Source organism: Leptonotus elevatus, chromosome 6, assembly GCF_054856555.1.
Source record: "Leptonotus elevatus isolate MCC_2025b chromosome 6, RoL_Lele_1.0, whole genome shotgun sequence".
Lineage (NCBI taxonomy): Eukaryota > Metazoa > Chordata > Actinopteri > Syngnathiformes > Syngnathidae > Leptonotus > Leptonotus elevatus.
In genome coordinates this window covers 27,013,135-27,029,243 of record NC_141244.1, presented here as the reverse complement: position 1 = coordinate 27,029,243, position 16,109 = coordinate 27,013,135, and the positions used below count along the sequence as shown (strand labels likewise).

General features: G+C 43.8%; 3 protein-coding genes across 4 annotated transcripts in view; 1 reads left to right on the top strand and 2 right to left on the bottom strand.

Moving 5' to 3' along the window:
* The window catches only part of LOC147173028 (uncharacterized), an 8,822-nt gene extending 6,288 nt beyond the window's left edge, over nt 1-2,534 (bottom strand). Inside the window, exons 1-4 of one of the 2 annotated variants that reach the window (XM_086078147.1) lie at nt 2,276-2,534; nt 1,170-1,357; nt 357-479; nt 1-39 (exon numbers count right to left, since the gene is read on the bottom strand). The exon at nt 1-39 is cut by the window's left edge and continues 18 nt beyond it. In XM_086078147.1, coding sequence (XP_085934273.1) covers nt 1-39; nt 357-479; nt 1,170-1,346 — 339 coding nt within the window. In that variant the 5' untranslated portion in view covers nt 1,347-1,357; nt 2,276-2,534. The remainder of the gene's footprint in view (nt 40-356; nt 480-1,169; nt 1,358-2,275) is intronic. The other variant, XM_086078148.1, reaches the window with a different exon arrangement.
* A 31-nt stretch (nt 2,535-2,565) lies between these two features.
* Nucleotides 2,566-8,868, top strand: polr3c (polymerase (RNA) III (DNA directed) polypeptide C). Its single transcript, XM_086078137.1, has 13 exons — nt 2,566-2,711; nt 2,881-3,027; nt 3,535-3,799; nt 4,260-4,522; nt 4,865-4,969; nt 5,046-5,219; nt 5,315-5,366; nt 5,589-5,649; nt 5,730-5,880; nt 6,734-6,835; nt 8,148-8,197; nt 8,263-8,412; nt 8,483-8,868. Exons 2-13 carry the CDS (start codon nt 2,881-2,883, stop codon nt 8,565-8,567), a joined length of 1,605 nt encoding a protein of 534 aa, XP_085934263.1. The 5' UTR covers nt 2,566-2,711; the 3' UTR covers nt 8,568-8,868.
* A 408-nt stretch (nt 8,869-9,276) lies between these two features.
* Nucleotides 9,277-16,109, bottom strand: part of itga10 (integrin, alpha 10) — a 29,807-nt gene continuing 22,974 nt past the window's right edge. Inside the window, exons 14-29 of the mRNA XM_086078136.1 lie at nt 15,781-15,987; nt 15,571-15,701; nt 15,321-15,487; nt 14,841-14,983; nt 14,643-14,753; nt 14,475-14,560; nt 14,247-14,388; nt 13,974-14,066; nt 13,729-13,895; nt 13,558-13,642; nt 12,795-12,908; nt 12,610-12,717; nt 12,408-12,521; nt 10,104-10,199; nt 9,922-10,035; nt 9,277-9,835 (exon numbers count right to left, since the gene is read on the bottom strand). Coding sequence (XP_085934262.1) covers nt 9,785-9,835; nt 9,922-10,035; nt 10,104-10,199; nt 12,408-12,521; nt 12,610-12,717; nt 12,795-12,908; nt 13,558-13,642; nt 13,729-13,895; nt 13,974-14,066; nt 14,247-14,388; nt 14,475-14,560; nt 14,643-14,753; nt 14,841-14,983; nt 15,321-15,487; nt 15,571-15,701; nt 15,781-15,987 — 1,929 coding nt within the window. The 3' untranslated portion in view covers nt 9,277-9,784. The remainder of the gene's footprint in view (nt 9,836-9,921; nt 10,036-10,103; nt 10,200-12,407; nt 12,522-12,609; nt 12,718-12,794; nt 12,909-13,557; nt 13,643-13,728; nt 13,896-13,973; nt 14,067-14,246; nt 14,389-14,474; nt 14,561-14,642; nt 14,754-14,840; nt 14,984-15,320; nt 15,488-15,570; nt 15,702-15,780; nt 15,988-16,109) is intronic.

Here is a 16,109-nt window from a genome sequence, read left to right as displayed (position 1 = left end):
CTTCTGAGACAAAATGCAGAGAGTGCCGAAAAGCACAAACTACAGGAGAAGCAGAAAAGGTGAAAAAGGAGACAACATGAGGCATTTTCATCACAATTTCAAGCACTTGCCTGAACTTGTGGGGTTGACTTCGCTACACTAGAAACATTCGCAGGTCAATGCGACCTGCTGCCTGCTGTGTAATTACAGCAAATGACCACAGAGCAACACAGCGAATAATGACGTCATCAATACCGAGCAAGTATTTCAACCACTCACTCTTGGGAAGAAATAACATCAGTGATTTCATTGCGACAACTTCTATGCAGTTTACTTTTAGTTTTGACGCGAGAGCTTGTCGGCGTTGTTGCGCTTACCACCGGTCCCATCCATAAGGAGAAAAAATTGACACTCGTGTTCCACCAGGGGTCTTCGAATCCGCCGAACATGGGGATGATGCCGAGGGCGATGGTGATGAAGCCCACTGCGATCTGCAGGGCCTACGATGGGAAGTGCTCGTTTTAGGAGGATGATGATGATGATGATGATGAGGATGATGATGAAATGACACACGTTTGATAGAACACCCCATCCCGAGGATTCTGGGGAACGATTAGCAAAAACAACTTCTGTTGGCTCTGTTTTTATGCTGATTAAAGTGGCAGTTAGCTTTGTTTGGCCTCCAGGTCAGCAAAATTCCACTGATTGTGATAAGCAATTCGTATTCGTGCTGGCTGAACTTGAATCTTGTAACCGAGGACAAACCCTTTAAGTTCTATTTTGATTTATTGTTTTATTTTTATTGAAATATTCAAAGCTTGTAATATTTAATCTTAGTTTTTTTTATTTACCTACATATAAAAACTTTTTTTTTTTTTTTAAAGAAAATGGGGATCCTACAAATTTGATGCTGCACCCCAAAAATGTTCAAATCAGCTGTCTGACAAAGCACAACAAAAAAATTGCGCTCCTCAGTGTAATCAATCCACTTGCAGCTAACATACATAATCACTTCATTTGACCTTCTCTAAACTTTTGAATGTCCAATTGTTCAACGGTTCAGTACTTTTTTGTACATGCGATTGCTTTTCGAGCAGAAATTCTCCTTTTATGCGCGTCTTCCTGTTGATGACACTAAAAGCTGAATGTGAAATTTGACCCCAACGAGTGCAATGAATTTGACCGCTCACCCCCAGTATGGCTTGAGAAGAGCCCATGATGGCCCCCATTTGTTGCGACACTGCACAGCACGAAGGGCTGTAGCACAAGCCCTTGATGAGTTGGCACAAGGGAGGACAGTGACTTTTGGGGTCCGACGTCAGCGTCAACACGGTGACCCCGGGAGCTCTGGTGATGGTCATCGGCATCCTCCCTCAGTCTGGAGGGACAAGCAACAATACAGTCAATATCTGCATAATCCTCAGTTTTTTTTGTTTTTTTTGGTGGCCGACCTATCCGAACCTTATTTGCTGCATATTCTCACAGTTTTTGTGCTCATGACAAAAGAATGCCCAATATAAAAATGTTGCTTTTGTACCATCTTGCTACCAAGGAGTAATGCCATAACTGTGTCTAATAACAAAACAAAAAGGTGCGTTGCCACCATCTTGAGGCATCAATTGGCAATTACAAACATCTTTGGGTGGGCATCTCATGGACTTGGGACCGGTCTTGGCCAAATTACATTCACCTGTCCTGTAGCCTAAAGGTTATTGCACATTTTGAAAATTTCACCCGAAAGCATAATAATATCCTTAACTTGTTGTCTGTGTCAGGAGCTTTTTTTAAATACTGTATGATTTCCTGGAACTAAAAGAAAAAAAAAAAGGTACTTTTTTTTATGCATTGTGATCACATGTCAACGTCGTGGAAGATTTTGTGCAAAGTGATGACTAGGGTTGATATTTTTCCAGGACGGACTTCATTTTTTATTATAAAAATAATAATATTCGCCACTTGACTTCCTTCTAAGTGAGGAGGACAAAACAGTCCTGACGCAAAACATCTTGTTGACACACAAAGTAGCGCAAAGTGTATAATCATCACCATTTACGCCTTAATCAAAATCAGAGAAATGTTTTACACACAGAACGTCCTTTAAAAATGCTAATTAAAAAAAGGGTCTTTGTGCATTTCGTGAAAACTTTCAACGATCCCGCAAACGTCACAACAATCGGTGTTTTATTTGTGTTAAAACAGCCGCATAAAAACACGTCATCAACAAGTTCCATATGAAGCAAATAGCAACATGACGATTTTCTTTACAAATTTCTTGAGCAAAAGGGAAAGAACTTGCCTTGTTTTGGTCAGAGAAATGTGCGCAAACGAACAATATGGCGGAGCCTATTTGATAGTGTCAAATTTCACCTCTTGAATAGCCAATGAAATGTTTAACCCTTTGCGGACCCACTTGGATAACATGGCTACAACAAATGTCCAACGTGTTCTCACAAAATTCAACTTTTTAAATATCTAAAAATGAATTGAAAGCAGCATTATGAGTCTGTATTTTTTGTTGTGATTGAAGAGTCAACTTGCCACCCATCTAAACGACCACAATTCCCGCAATGCACTACGCGGGACTACCCGGAAATGGAAGGCAGCAGCTACTTCCGGTATCTCCGTCTGCCACAGCTCGACTTCATGTCGCAGTTGCAAAATGCGTTAGCCCAAACGAGTTCATTCTTCACGCGTGAGACATTTTAAACTTTAATCACTTGCCGAATCTCAAGGTTTGTGATAAATATTAATGTTCATTAAAAACAACTTCACTGTAAATCACATTACGAAACTGTCACTATTTTTCAAGTTCGTATGTTCCAACAGTTTTCATTTTGTGGCGTTGGGCGCTCGTTTTTATTGTTCTCATTTGGTCGTTTTGTTTGTTTTATTCCCGTCAAGATGACTTCCCAAGAGGTACGCCTGTGCGGGCTTTTGCTTCGGGAACACTTTGGAGAAGTGGTGGAGAAAGTGGGCACAAATCTGCTCAGAGCTGGAGCGCAAAATCTGAGGAGCATCCTTCAAGAAACTGGCGTCACTCTGGACTTGGTACTGGACTTGTAATGGATTTGTTGACGTTGCCGCAAAATGTATCATATATCTACAGCGCTTGTCCTCAAGTCAAGTCAAATCTATTTATATATTACCTTAATCACAAAAGATTCTCGAAAGGCTTCACAGCCCTCACAGTGTACAAATATGAACAGCTACATCCCCACATAGGAAGGCACACATATTCAAAGTTAGAACCGCAGAAATGTGACGCAGACGTGCTGACCACAAGGCCATAAGAACTGTTATTTCATGTTAACGGTGATGTATTTATGATTTTTTTTTCACAATTTCCCGGGTGTCATTTAAATATCTTGACCAGCTTCAGTCAAAATAACTCAAGCCTGAAGTGCACATGGGCCGCCATGTGGACAGTAAAAACATGACTTGTATTTTCATTTCATGTTCCTGTTTTTGTGTAGTATTACCTGTAGAAAATCGAGTCCAAAAACACCTTCAAATGACAGTTTAACCTGATTTCTTGAAAATATGCTTGACACGCAGGTGAAAAAGTCGCTGTGTGTGCTGGTGCAACATGGATTTTGCGTGTTCAGCCCGGGTCGCAAAGGACGCGGCAGCCCCGGCGAGTATTGCGCCAGCTGCCATCTCATTTTGAGGATCCTCCGCTACCCGCGCTACATCTACACCGCCAAGACGCTCTACGGCGACACCGGAGAGCTCATCGTAGAGGAAATGCTGCAGAGAGGCCGCGTCACCATGAGCGACATCGTTAAAGTGGTTGCGGATCGTCTCACGCAGACCATGGAGGGTCAGTTATTTAGATATATATAGTATAATCATAGTTTTTGATTTGAATTGATGGACTAAGCAATTGCTGGAAGTGGGTTTTCGCCCGTTAATGTAATTGTCAATGACAGAATGTCCATTTTGCTGACGAATGATGGAAGCATTGACGTATGGCAATTTTTTTGAGGAATGATGAACGACGGATGGATGATTACAATCTGTACAATTTGTCTTGAAATATTGACGGATTGTCCAGTTCTTAAATCCACCCCGTATAACGTGTTAAGGAACCCAAAATGAAGTAATTTTTCATTACGGTTTTTATTTCTGTAAATCCGTCATTTAATCGGTTAACGGAATTTCTTTCTGCCAAATATCAGAATTGGCCTCTCCCTCAAAAAACAAATTCAACCCATACCCGAATCGGTCGCGGCCTATTTGTGTTTGCTAATCTGCACATCTCATCGTCCTGCTTGCGACAGAGGGCCAGAGCATGGACTACAAGGAAGTGTCTTCTGCCTTTTTCAAACTGGTGGAGACTCATTTTCTTCAACGCTGTCCTCGGATGGCGAGCAAAGCCGCTGCCGATTCGCCGGAAGTTCCCGTCAGCGCCGAGCCGCCGGCCCCAGAGAGTTTCCCCGACTGCTACACGGTGCCGCACGTGACGCTGGTCGGACGAGGCAAGAGGCAGCTGGAGGATGCCGAGGAGCAAAGTGTTGCAAAGAAGGCCAGGATGGATTCAGCGGTGGGTCTCGGACACTTGCTACTGATGTCTCTTCAATGCAATTACTAATATGAATCCAAAAATATGTTGGGTAAAGAAGTATATTGGGATAGTGCCGAAAAATAATTACAAGCTCCGACATACAACGGCAGCCAAAACATCTCAAAATATGTCTGTACATGTGATGGACATGTCACGGACGTCGTTTGCTAGTCGTGCCGTTGTGCTTCCAGATGTCCCGCTGATTTACAATCACATTCAAAGCAGATTATGCAACGCGTCTTTTGACATTTTCAGTTCCAGCGCACCCGCATGTTCGCCGTCCGGCATTCATGTTAATAAGCCTGCTGCGTTTGTGTTCAGATTCATGGCGACGAGGGAATTTACTGGCAAGTGAATCTTGAGCGATTCCATCTGCACTTTCGAGACCAAGCCATCGTCGGCGCTGTGGCGAACAAGCTGGACCAGGTCAGGCGTCGGCGCAGCCACGTTCAAGTTGCGCAGGGTACAATCGGAGTGTTTCGTGTCGGCGCTTCCATATCAGACCAGCAGCGAGATCGTCAGGACGATGCTGAGGATGAGCGAGGTGACCACTTCGCCCGACGCCGCCTTCACCAAGCCCCTCTCGGCCAACGAGATCTTCAGATCTCTGCCGGCTGCCTACAACATCCAAAGACAAGTGCTGGACCAGTACCTCTCTTTGCTGGTGGATGACCCGGTATGACATCTTCCCATCGTTTTTTTATAGTCCTGATTTTTACTCACGAGAAACATTAGAATCCTTGGACTTATTGTTTTTGTTTTGTTTTTTAGATGGAGTTTGTGGGCAAAGCTGGCGAGAGCGGAGGCGGGATGTTTGTTGTCAGTATCTTTTCCCCTAAAAAACAAAACAAAAAAAAGCTTGTTTGTTTGCCTTTATGTGGATAACTGACAACTACTGTAGACCAGAGTTTAGTCCGCCTTTTGGCCAAAGTTAGCTGGGAAAAGCTCAAGCTTACGCACCACCCTGAACATGAGAAGCGGGACAGAAATGGACGGATGGATCTAATTAACGCAAGATGTGGATGATTTCCTTGACTGATGTCAGATTTGCACCGAGTACTTTCCAATCTGGCGCGGGCCACGCTGGAGTCTGTAGTGCAGGAGAGGTGAGCTCTTGTTTGAACCCTCCGCTTGCACTTGAAGGTCCTTCCCATCCAAAACGTGCTTCTCATCCCACTTTTGGCAGATTTGGATCCCGATCGGCGCGCATCTTCCGCCTGTTGCTCAAGAAGAAGCACCTGGAACAGAAGCAGGTGGAGGATTTTGCCATGATTCCCGCCAAGGAGGCAAAAGACATGCTCTACATGCTTCTCTCGCAGAACCTGGTCCAGCTGCAGGTAAGCAACACTTTTCCTTTTCGCGGTCGCCATCACGCATGCAGACAATTGCTGTTAATATTGGTATGAAAAAGAGCAAACATATGAGACAATATGGCTGTAACTAAGTGCGATGACACAAAGTACAGGCCAAAAGTTTGGACACACCTTCTCGTTCAATACATTTGCTTTCATTTCACAACTATGTACATTGTAGATTCTTACTGAAGGCATCAAAACTATGACAACTAACAAACACATTTGGCGTTATGTACTTATAACAAAAAAAGGTGAAAATACTCAAATACATCAATAAATAGCAGCAAAAAAAAGTCAAACATGTTTTCAGTTATTTCACCTTTTTTTTTGTTAAGGTCATTACATCGTTTTGATGCCTTCAGTGAGAATCTACAAAGTAAACCAGTCATGAGAATAAAGCAAATGCATTGAATAAGAAAGTGCGTCCAAACTTTGGGCCTGTACTGTATATTGTGCAAAAGTGTGAAAAATATGTTGGCCGTCGTAAACCTCAAACGCTCGTAGGAGGGTTCAGCCATCAAATATTTTTAGTCTGTTATTGTCTCGATGATCCCGTTGAATAATCAAGGTGCCATGTTAAAACGTTACTTGAATACCGGTAGCTTTTGATTTAAGTAAATAGGACCTTCTAATGCTGCAAATTCAAAAACATTTTTCAGTTTTTTACAACCTATCAAATGTATTTGAACTCCGTTTTGTGTAATAATTTAAAAGTTGTTTATTTATTTATTAAAAAACTATTATCGTCGCTAGGTTTGTTTCCTACGCAATGTTGGTATATCCCTCGTGCGGGGCCAACTTGTCGGGATGCTTCCAACTTTCATGTTTTCGCCAGGAAATCCCAAAGACTCCGGACTTTGCGCCATCTCGCACTTTTTATCTTTACACCGTCAACCAGCTTTCCACTGCAAGGATGCTGCTTCAGAACTGCTACAAGGTAAAACTACTCAGCCCTGATAGATCGACAGCTTGGGGAAAAATCAAGAGACTCCTTTTTGGGGGATTTTGATCATTTGACCTTTTATGCAAATAAATGCTGTTTGTAAATATTTGTAATCATTTTTAGGGTTCAATTGTAATAATTTATTTTTAAAAATAAATAAATAAATGGGTCGCTGGCGCGCAGCGGCTCGGTGCCCGATAGCCGTCATGGGACCGGGTCGGCGGGGCGCTGCGTGATTTTAGAGAGCGTCGGGTAGGCGGGTCGGCTCTCGGCAGGAGCAGACACGCGTTTCGGGGACGCGCCGTTTGAGTGCGAGTCCTTGCTTGATGCGTGCTTTGGGGCGCGCGTCGCGGTCGCTCTCAGCGTATTCGGCGACCACGTTTCTAGTGATGGTCAGGAGAAGTTCACAGGGTGAAGAAGAGGGGAAGAGAAGGAAGGCAAGAAAGGGAGTTCTTTCGCGCGCTGGCTTTTAAACTGTGTCCGCGCAGTAGTCCCGCCCCTTCCGTGCGCGTGAAGCAGACTTGGTCGACTGACACCAAGCTTTTGGGATAGTATTGGATAATTTTTGATCAGAATTGACAAGCCAAATGCTTCATTTATCATTCTGAACACATTTCAAACATTACCGCAATCATAAAAGTTATTGAATACGCTAAGCTTACTAATTAGCTAAATTTAGGTGGCTACAGAGATTGCACACATCATTCATTTGAGATAGACATACAGGTTGTGTACAAAGATAAACAACAGGAGTCACTTGATGTCAGTCAAGTACATAGAATCCGTTTATGTCCCGAATTATGTCGACTTCAGATTAATTAGGAGCGGCAGGATTCTTGAGGATAACCGATAGTGACCGCTGGAGGGCACTGTTGTACCATATAACTTCCAAGGGGCATTGTTTCCAACAACACCTGGCTGATTCCTGGAGATAGACCAGACCATAAAAGATGGTTTGCTTGCGAGACCGGCTTTCAGGTATGCATTTCCTGGGTGTTGTAAAAACAAGATCCAGTCCCTGATGGAGGGGAATACAAAGAGTCCTTTTTGAACTGGAAAAACAGGTTTAAGACACGCACACACATTCCCCATGGGGAATGTTTAAAAAGGCAAATAAAAGGAAAAAATTGAGGGTGACGGGCAATATTCATTACATATAAATTAAAAATGTTAATTTTACTCATAAACAAGTAGCAAAATCAGAGTAACTGATGGTTTGCAGTGGTCTCTTCCTTTTTCCCAGAGCTGTACAAAACTTGCACTTCTCTGCGTGTCTAAATGAACGTTTTGAACCGTTTGCGTGCAGACGGTGGCAAACCTCATCCACAGACGTCTATTTGAGACCTCCAACAGCAAGTGAGTGCGTCGTGGTTGTTGATTCCGTTGCACGGGTGTCTGAAGGTGTCGTCTTTGATTGACAGGCGTCTTCTGGAGAAGTCTCAGCGCATCGAGGCCATCCTGGCGTCCTTGCAGGCCAGCGGGGCCGAACCCGAGCAGCTGACGGAGGTGGAGGAGATGATCACGGCTCCCGAAAAGCAGCAGCTGGATTCTCTGCGGCTTCATATTAACAAGTAGGATCGCCTGAGCACGTTGGCTGCTCGAATTCTCCTTCATCCCTTCGTGTTCCTGTTCCCCGACAAGGTTGGATTCAGCCGAGAACCAAGTGGATGAAACCATCTTCCTGCTCGAATGTTACATCCACACCACCGCCTCATCCTCTAGTTGAGTAACACCTTCTTCTTTTTTTTGGAGTATTTACAAACTGTGTCAAAACCTCAGTCATAGTTTTATAGTTTGTGTCTATTGTGAATTTTTGTCTCATTTGACAATAACGATTATCCAATAAAGTCTGAATGAAATTGTTTTTTCCCTTAAAAATGCATGCCTATTTTATTTGAGGCAGATGCTAATTTGATATTTGGCAGAATAACATTTCGATAATTGATTAATAAAGAAAACATTTGAACGAAATAGCTTTTTTTGTCCCTTAACACGTACAATAATAAAGATATGAACTGCAGGCAGAACATTTGACTGTTTTACAATACTTTTACTTTTTTACCTTTTTGTGTTTGTTAACTTGACAACAGAGAGAAAAATCAATAAAAGTGGGCTAATTTGTTTTAGTGTAATTATCTTTGTCTTAAGTGGTACAAATGTGTAATTGGCCCATTTTTGCCAATATCTGCCAATGAATGGTCCGGGCCCCTAAGTTCAGCGCAGTTGTCGAGTGCCACACAATCTACTGAATTTCCTTGGCCTCAATGCAAGCAAACTGTAACAAGGAAATCATTTATTAATATTGCTGACTAACCGACTGAGTCAAACATGCCAATTCAAACTTACTTCCAAAAAAAGAGCAAGGCAGAAGATGACAATGATGATGACTCGTCAATAAAACGTAGCATAAGTAAGCTCACCTCATTAACAAATTAGAGCTTGGTACAAAAACATGATGATGGGAATGCGTCCAATTTGGGCAAAAGTGAAAATTATTTCCTCTCTTTGCATTTCAAACCAGATTTTCACCTTGCCATAAAGTTTCCTGAGAACTCTGTCATTTTTGGACAATATCTCCCAACTTTCCACTTTTGTGCTTGGTGGACGTGAAATGTACACAAAAAGTATTTTACATCAGTTTTAATTTATTAAAAAAAAAAAACTCTTTTGAAAAATGTGACTGTTTGAAATGTGAAACCGTGTCTATTTATTAAATAGAAGAAATGTGATTTGATACATTTCCAAATGCAAAAACAAAAGAACTATTTACACAAGTGCTCCCAACCCTGGAACTAGTGGGTAGCGCATTTCTGTTGCACGTTGGGCTGACAAACTCCAATTGGCCATTGGGGGAGCCCTGCTGCTTTTTGTTTTTGGACCTGCTCGGAGGCGCAATGGCCGACGAGCCCGATGAGCCGAGCGATTTCCCCGCAAGTGTTGCTTTCAGTCTTCTTGGTTCTCATCTTCTCTGTGCTTGCGCGCGAAGAAGCCGAGCTGTGCGGAAATGAGAGCAAACAACGTTCGGATCGCTACGCTGACACCAGTTTACTTGAGAAACGTCACATATTGCACACGCGTACCTTCCATAGAATGAAGATGATGAGCGCCAGTAGCAGCAAGCCACCAATGATGCTCCCAATGAGAATCCACAGTGAGATGGGAATGGCTCTTCCCTTCAGCACCTCCAGTACAGTCTTGAGGCAAGAGGACATTTTGAGAACGTTTGTCATCATTCTGATGGTGTGTAGCGAGCCACCGTTACCTCACGCCACACCGTTCCAGTCGCCAGGGTGATGAGGTTGGTCTCGTGAGGCGCGATCTGAAACATGCCGACGATCCTCGCTGACTTATATTTGGCCTGCAGACGAAAAGGACACACAAAGCGTGACTGCAATTGATTGTGCCAAGGGTACACTTATATAATACATATGTACATACAGTGGGGAAAAGAAAGCTGAAATATGATGCAAAATGCATGCCAGGCCAATAGATGGCGATGTCAATGTTCAAGGAAAAAAATGCTAACCTTTTTCTAAGCTTCACGTTTGTTTAGTGTGCGGGGTTCTGCAATCTGCCACAAGATTTTACAAGTGGCTGCGTCTCGGCCACTGGTTTTGTGGCAACTCTAAATTTAGTGATGTTGCAAATTATAGCACAGAAGCTTACACACAGTCAAAAAGAAAAAAACTGGTTATAAGAAAAATGCAATGTTTGTAAATAATGGTGCTATTATTTTTGGTATTGCAGAATTGCCTTATGTTTCACTGTGCTAGTCTATATTGTTGGCGCTTTTATTTTGAAGGATGTAGGAAAGGTCTCGTGAATTGGTAGGAAGTGACGTAAGTAACCAATTTACCGCCTGAAGTAGCCATCTTCCAAGTGTACAGAAAAAAAACTGAGAAAATGGAAGTTTACAAGTAATTCATTGAAGATTCTTTAGTACCTGGTTCAGAAGGGAACGAGGTTCGTATTAGAGTAATGTTTCATTGTTCAACAAATGTCGATATATTTCACGGTGTTTGAGTAATTTGTTCATGTTGGTTAGTAAAACTGATTTCATTCACTACCGTTCTCATTCACTAGAGCGTGCTAACGCACCTTGGTAAATATTTAGCAACGCTATAGCTCATTATTCTGTGTTGTTTACTACGAATACGTATTTCCTATATGTTTTATTTTTGTTTGATGGTAATTGCAAAGGTAAAAAGCAAGGTTAAAAGGTATAATTAGTATGCAATGTCAGTTGTACTTTTGTCAAGACTATAAAACGTAACAATTTAAGGTAATTCTTTTGTGGTATATGGCTTAAATAAGGTAAAAGGATATACAAAAAATACCATTTGAGTTATTAATGGCATTTTCTGTTTATTTGCATTGTAGCGCTTATGGTGTGTTCACACAAGGACTTTTTCATTAAAAGTTGTGAACCATCAGTTAATACTGAACAGTGAACAACATATTGGACGAGGAGCCTCACAACGCGATACAAGCTCGCACAGTTCACATTGCAAGAAGTCCTTTTGCTACATCGCCCAGTGTGCGAGGGTGAGTAGCCAACTTTCATTGGAATGCAATGGGCGGGTCCGAGAATGATCAGACAATCATCATCTTGCGTTAGTGACGAGAAAAGTGATAATGCAATATTAGAGAGAGCAAAATCAAGGTCTACTATAGCAAAGGATTACAAAACTTACAAATAATGCATAAGTGTAACGGCGTATGATTTTCTAACAATCACTTTGTCAAGTATTTGACTTTCAACTTGTCCCGTCAGGAATTGCCACTGTGAGTCACTTGATTTGTTTGGCAGTTTTTATACCAGGTACCCTTCCTGGCGCAGCCGCTGACTTACTTATTCATTTTAAACCTAGGCTTGCTTGGTATTAACAGTTGATTGGTCATCTGGCGCCATCTTTGCTGGGGTGCAATTAAGGGCAGGCGAATGATCCTTAAAAACATGTTTTTGTTTCACACAGTAAGCATACGACCTTGAAAAAAACAAAACAAGGCAACCATTGGTGATGTCATTCTATAAAAAAATAAAATAGGCCGACTGCTTGGTGGAGTTTTTGTTGTCACCACATCATTTATTTGGGTTGCCAAATTCAGTTGAGGGTTTTTCCTGTCTTTGCTGGTCGCAGTAAAATGCACTAACAGCCCCCGTGTTCTGCTATTAAGGTTTTGTTTACTCGTGCATGTGGACAAGCTACATTTGTTTTTTTTTACGTGTTTATTGTGTTTAATAGTGTAATTGTTTTGCATGTGGAGAACTGTTTTCAAAAGTTTGCGTTATCAGTGTTTTAAACCAACCTTTTATTGAGCTAAGGCACATATTTTACATTCGAAAATCAACACGGCACAGCACCAAATAAAAATGTTGCGAAATGTATAGAGTGCATACTGAAACAGTGATGATCTTGTCTCAATTTATTCACAAATGATGTAGTCACTGTCAACTTTCAGGAACATTTTTGTGAAATCGGATCACGCTGGCCCCTGGGTTTCTGAACACTGTTGCGTCCAGAACTATATTTGTATGAAAGATTTGAGTTAAACAGCTGCTCACCTTTCGGAAAAAGTCGTCATGGACTCTGCGGCTAAGGCGAATGACTTCAGCTTGTCCCTTCAGGAGCTGCTGGATTTGACACGTAATCTCTATGCACCATGACCTGCTGCAGTTCTTTAGGAAGATCCCAACACAAAAGCAGTTTTGAGAATGGCTTGCCCAACCAACACGCTTGGTGGCCGCTACGCCACAAGGGCCTCACCAGGATGTCGTTCTCCAGCATGTCTTCGGGGTGGAGGGGGCGGACGTCTCTCTGCCGGCCCTTCAGCTGGGCCAGGTCACTCACGACGCTGCAATTGACAGCTGTCGCCTGGTAGACAACTCGAGTGTGTCAAACAGAAAGGCGGCGAGGGACGAGGAGGGCGCCCGTAACGAGGGACAACTCACGTTTTGCGAGGAGATGTCTGTGACTGTCATGAAGACTTGGTCCCCCGCAGCCGCCGAGGGCAGAAGCAGCCTCAACTCCAGATTACTCACAGAGTAGCAACCCAGGTTCTGGAGCTACAAAGACAAAAACAAACACGTTGCCTCTTCTTAACAAAGTCAGGACTCTTTTGTTAGAACTTGCAACTGGGGCTAGGAAACAAATCCATTAAGTCAGATAAATCGATCACAAAATAGGTCGACACGAAATGCTTGCCCCGAAACTTCATCGGCACAATGTTACACATCTTCACAGATATTTACAGCAGATGTGTAATTGCGAATTTCTTGTGAAGTCCATCCCCATGAATGGTTCACAATCTATTAGCACTCACTATTGGTGGAAAGTTGATACCTCAGTCAAGGAGTGAAATAAACCAGTTAGCTTTTATGTGGTTTGGGATGAGAGTGGGGCTGGGAATTAGGGTCTAGCATAGAGGGTCTTGCTTAAGGACCCACCTGGGTGTTTTTGTTTTCGGCAAAAGGTGGGGGGGCGGGGAGTGCAAATTTATAGACTACTCAATTATAATACTGACAGCCCTACTTGGAATCTCCTAATACCGCCTCCGTAACTTACAGAAGTTATCAGTACTACAAGCAACAGTGCCATCATCTGGAGCAATTCCGAACCGATGGGTGCTTCTGATTCTGATAGCTTGTTTCAGCTACCAGAGAAGCCAGACCTTGCAGATCCTGCCCCCTCACCGCTGAGGTTCCGCGAGTGTACCTTAAAGTGCGTGTAGAACTCTGGTCCAGTGGCTTCTGACATTGTCCGCGTGGGGTGAACTTCATATCGGTTTAAATTAGAGTCGCTGCAGGAGGAGAAAAATGCACGTGAAGACCAAATAGCAGGACCTCAAGAAGAGGCCAGAACACGAGTAACGGCGCATCCTTTTACCTGCTGACAAACAGGTCTGGCTCATACTGGATAAAACTCTGCAGCTGAACACTGTTGTCCCCTAAAGTGTCCACTCGCTCCACACTATCGCTGGCTACATTCAACTTCATTTGGACCCGACTGTGCAGGGTGTCACAGCTGAACTCAAACTCCAGCATGAAGTTCACCTTTGGTCACAACAAAGACAAGAGGCGCATTACACGCGGGCTGAGAGTGGCATGTGATGTGGTAATTTACGCCGTTACCTTCGACTGGGAGCGAAAGACCGGATAGCTGACGTTACACGAGTGGCTGTTGGAGCCCAGGCCTGTACACTCCATCTTGAAGTTGCCGTCCTCCTTCAAACAAAGTCATGTTCGACAGTGCAGGAAATAAATCTCATTTTGCTCTAATAGATGCAGAATAATAACCTCGACAATGACTGCTACACGATAACAGCAGACCTGGGTCGTCACTTTCATTATTTTTGTGCAAAATTCTTGTACCAATCGTTACAAGCTGTAATGCTTGGGTCGTACCCTAATACTGAGGCTGGAAAAGTGCAGGTTGCGTGAATAGTGCAGCGTCAGGCTTGTGTTGTAGGCGTTTTCCAGTCTGTTCTCCAGTTGGACTTCCACTGACATACGCCTACGAGGACTGCGAATCACATACGGTTTATTTCTGTGGGAGAAACAGGAGAAATTTGACTCTTTGGAAATAGACCGACAGAATTGTCATGTTTTGAGCCTGTGTTTACACAACCTTACCTGCTCCCAGAGATGTCCATTTGGGCCTGTAGCACCAAATCAGTGGTGCACACGTCGTCCTCCCCGCAGTCTTTAAAGAAGGGGATCTGCACATGGAAGACACATGGAAAGAACATCATGTTTTGCAGAGGAAAAACAGGAACTGCGAGGCCACCGTTTTTCACTCACATATTTTTTGACGGACGTGGGCCAGCCCTCGTCCAACACTGGACCGCTCTCGGTGTTGTTGATCTTGAAGCGCAGCGAGAAGCTGATCGGGCGGATGTAGTCTGCCGTGTCCTATCAAAGACAAACGCATTAGGATCGTGATGAAAACGGGGAAGGTGTGTTGGTCGCTGCTTGTGCATGCTGGCCTGAAATGCTCACGTAGACGTGGAAGGGCAGTTTGTAGCACAGAGTCTGTCCTGTGTGAGCTCGCACCGCCAGCTGGGTCAGCCTGTGGGAGCTGTCGTCAAACAGTGCACGAGCTGACAATTTACGGTCATCCAACATTGCTGCTACCCACAAGTCTGTGGAAGAGATCAATCAATCAATCAATCAATCAATCTGGAAAAGTGAACCACAGTATAGCTAGTGACTGTACGTTTTTGTGGTGCCAGTCCAGAAACTCTTCGGACACACCTGGTATGACCAGAGGTAGCATTTGACGTTTCAAGGTTACCAACCGAGCATGGCATAAAAATGCAATCTGACTTGCGAGCAAATTCAGGTTATGTTGCCACTGTCGGAATGAAACTGCGTCATGAACCGAAGACCCTCTGTCGTACAAGCTGTGGCACCAGCTCAGCGTAAAAAAGCAGGTATGGTGAAAAGATATCAATCAATCAATCATTCAAAGTGGCGTACCAAAGCCATTGCTGCGTTGCCCAGGGGAGCGCGATACGGCCGTGAAACAGGCGGTGGCATCAAGGCAGGCGGATTCTCGGCCGCCGCGCTGGCACGTCTTTTGGATGACGTTAATGGAGTGCGGCTGGAAGGACAGACTGACATTGATCTGCACGATGCTTCGAGATCTGCGAAACAGAAGGAATCATGTAGGATCAAATATACAACAATCGTTGTTTAGCTGGGGTTTTCCCTGGTTCATCAGGCTCACCTGAGCATCACAGCACTGCCGTGGGCTCCCACCGCCAAGTCGATCAGCCCGTCTCCATCCAAGTCCAACCTGGCGCTGACACTGCGGCCAAAATACTGCAAGGACGGGGACACTGACATCCCAGGAATACGCTGCCAAAAAAAAAAAATCACTTCCATTGGATTCTGGCGTAGCTTTGTGAGGTCATCGTTGATGGAGGCTGGAGAGTACCTGCTTGTAGTTGTGGATGATGTAAATATTTTGGCCGTGGTACACGTACACAGCTCCGCGGTGGTCATCTTCCAACGGGGCGCCTACCAGCAGGTCAGTGAATCCATCATGGTTGATGTCCGGTGCGACGGCCATCGCGTAGCCAAACCTGGCGTCTTGGGACTTTTCGTCTGATTTCAGCGTGCCGTTTGAGACAAACGCCTCCTCCTGAGAGAGAGGCAAAGATCATGTAATACTCACCCTGGGAAATTTTAATTTTGTGGCACATTACAGTTGAGTGCTTTGAACATCGCCTCATGGTTCTGAGGTTCAGGGTTCAATTCCGGGCC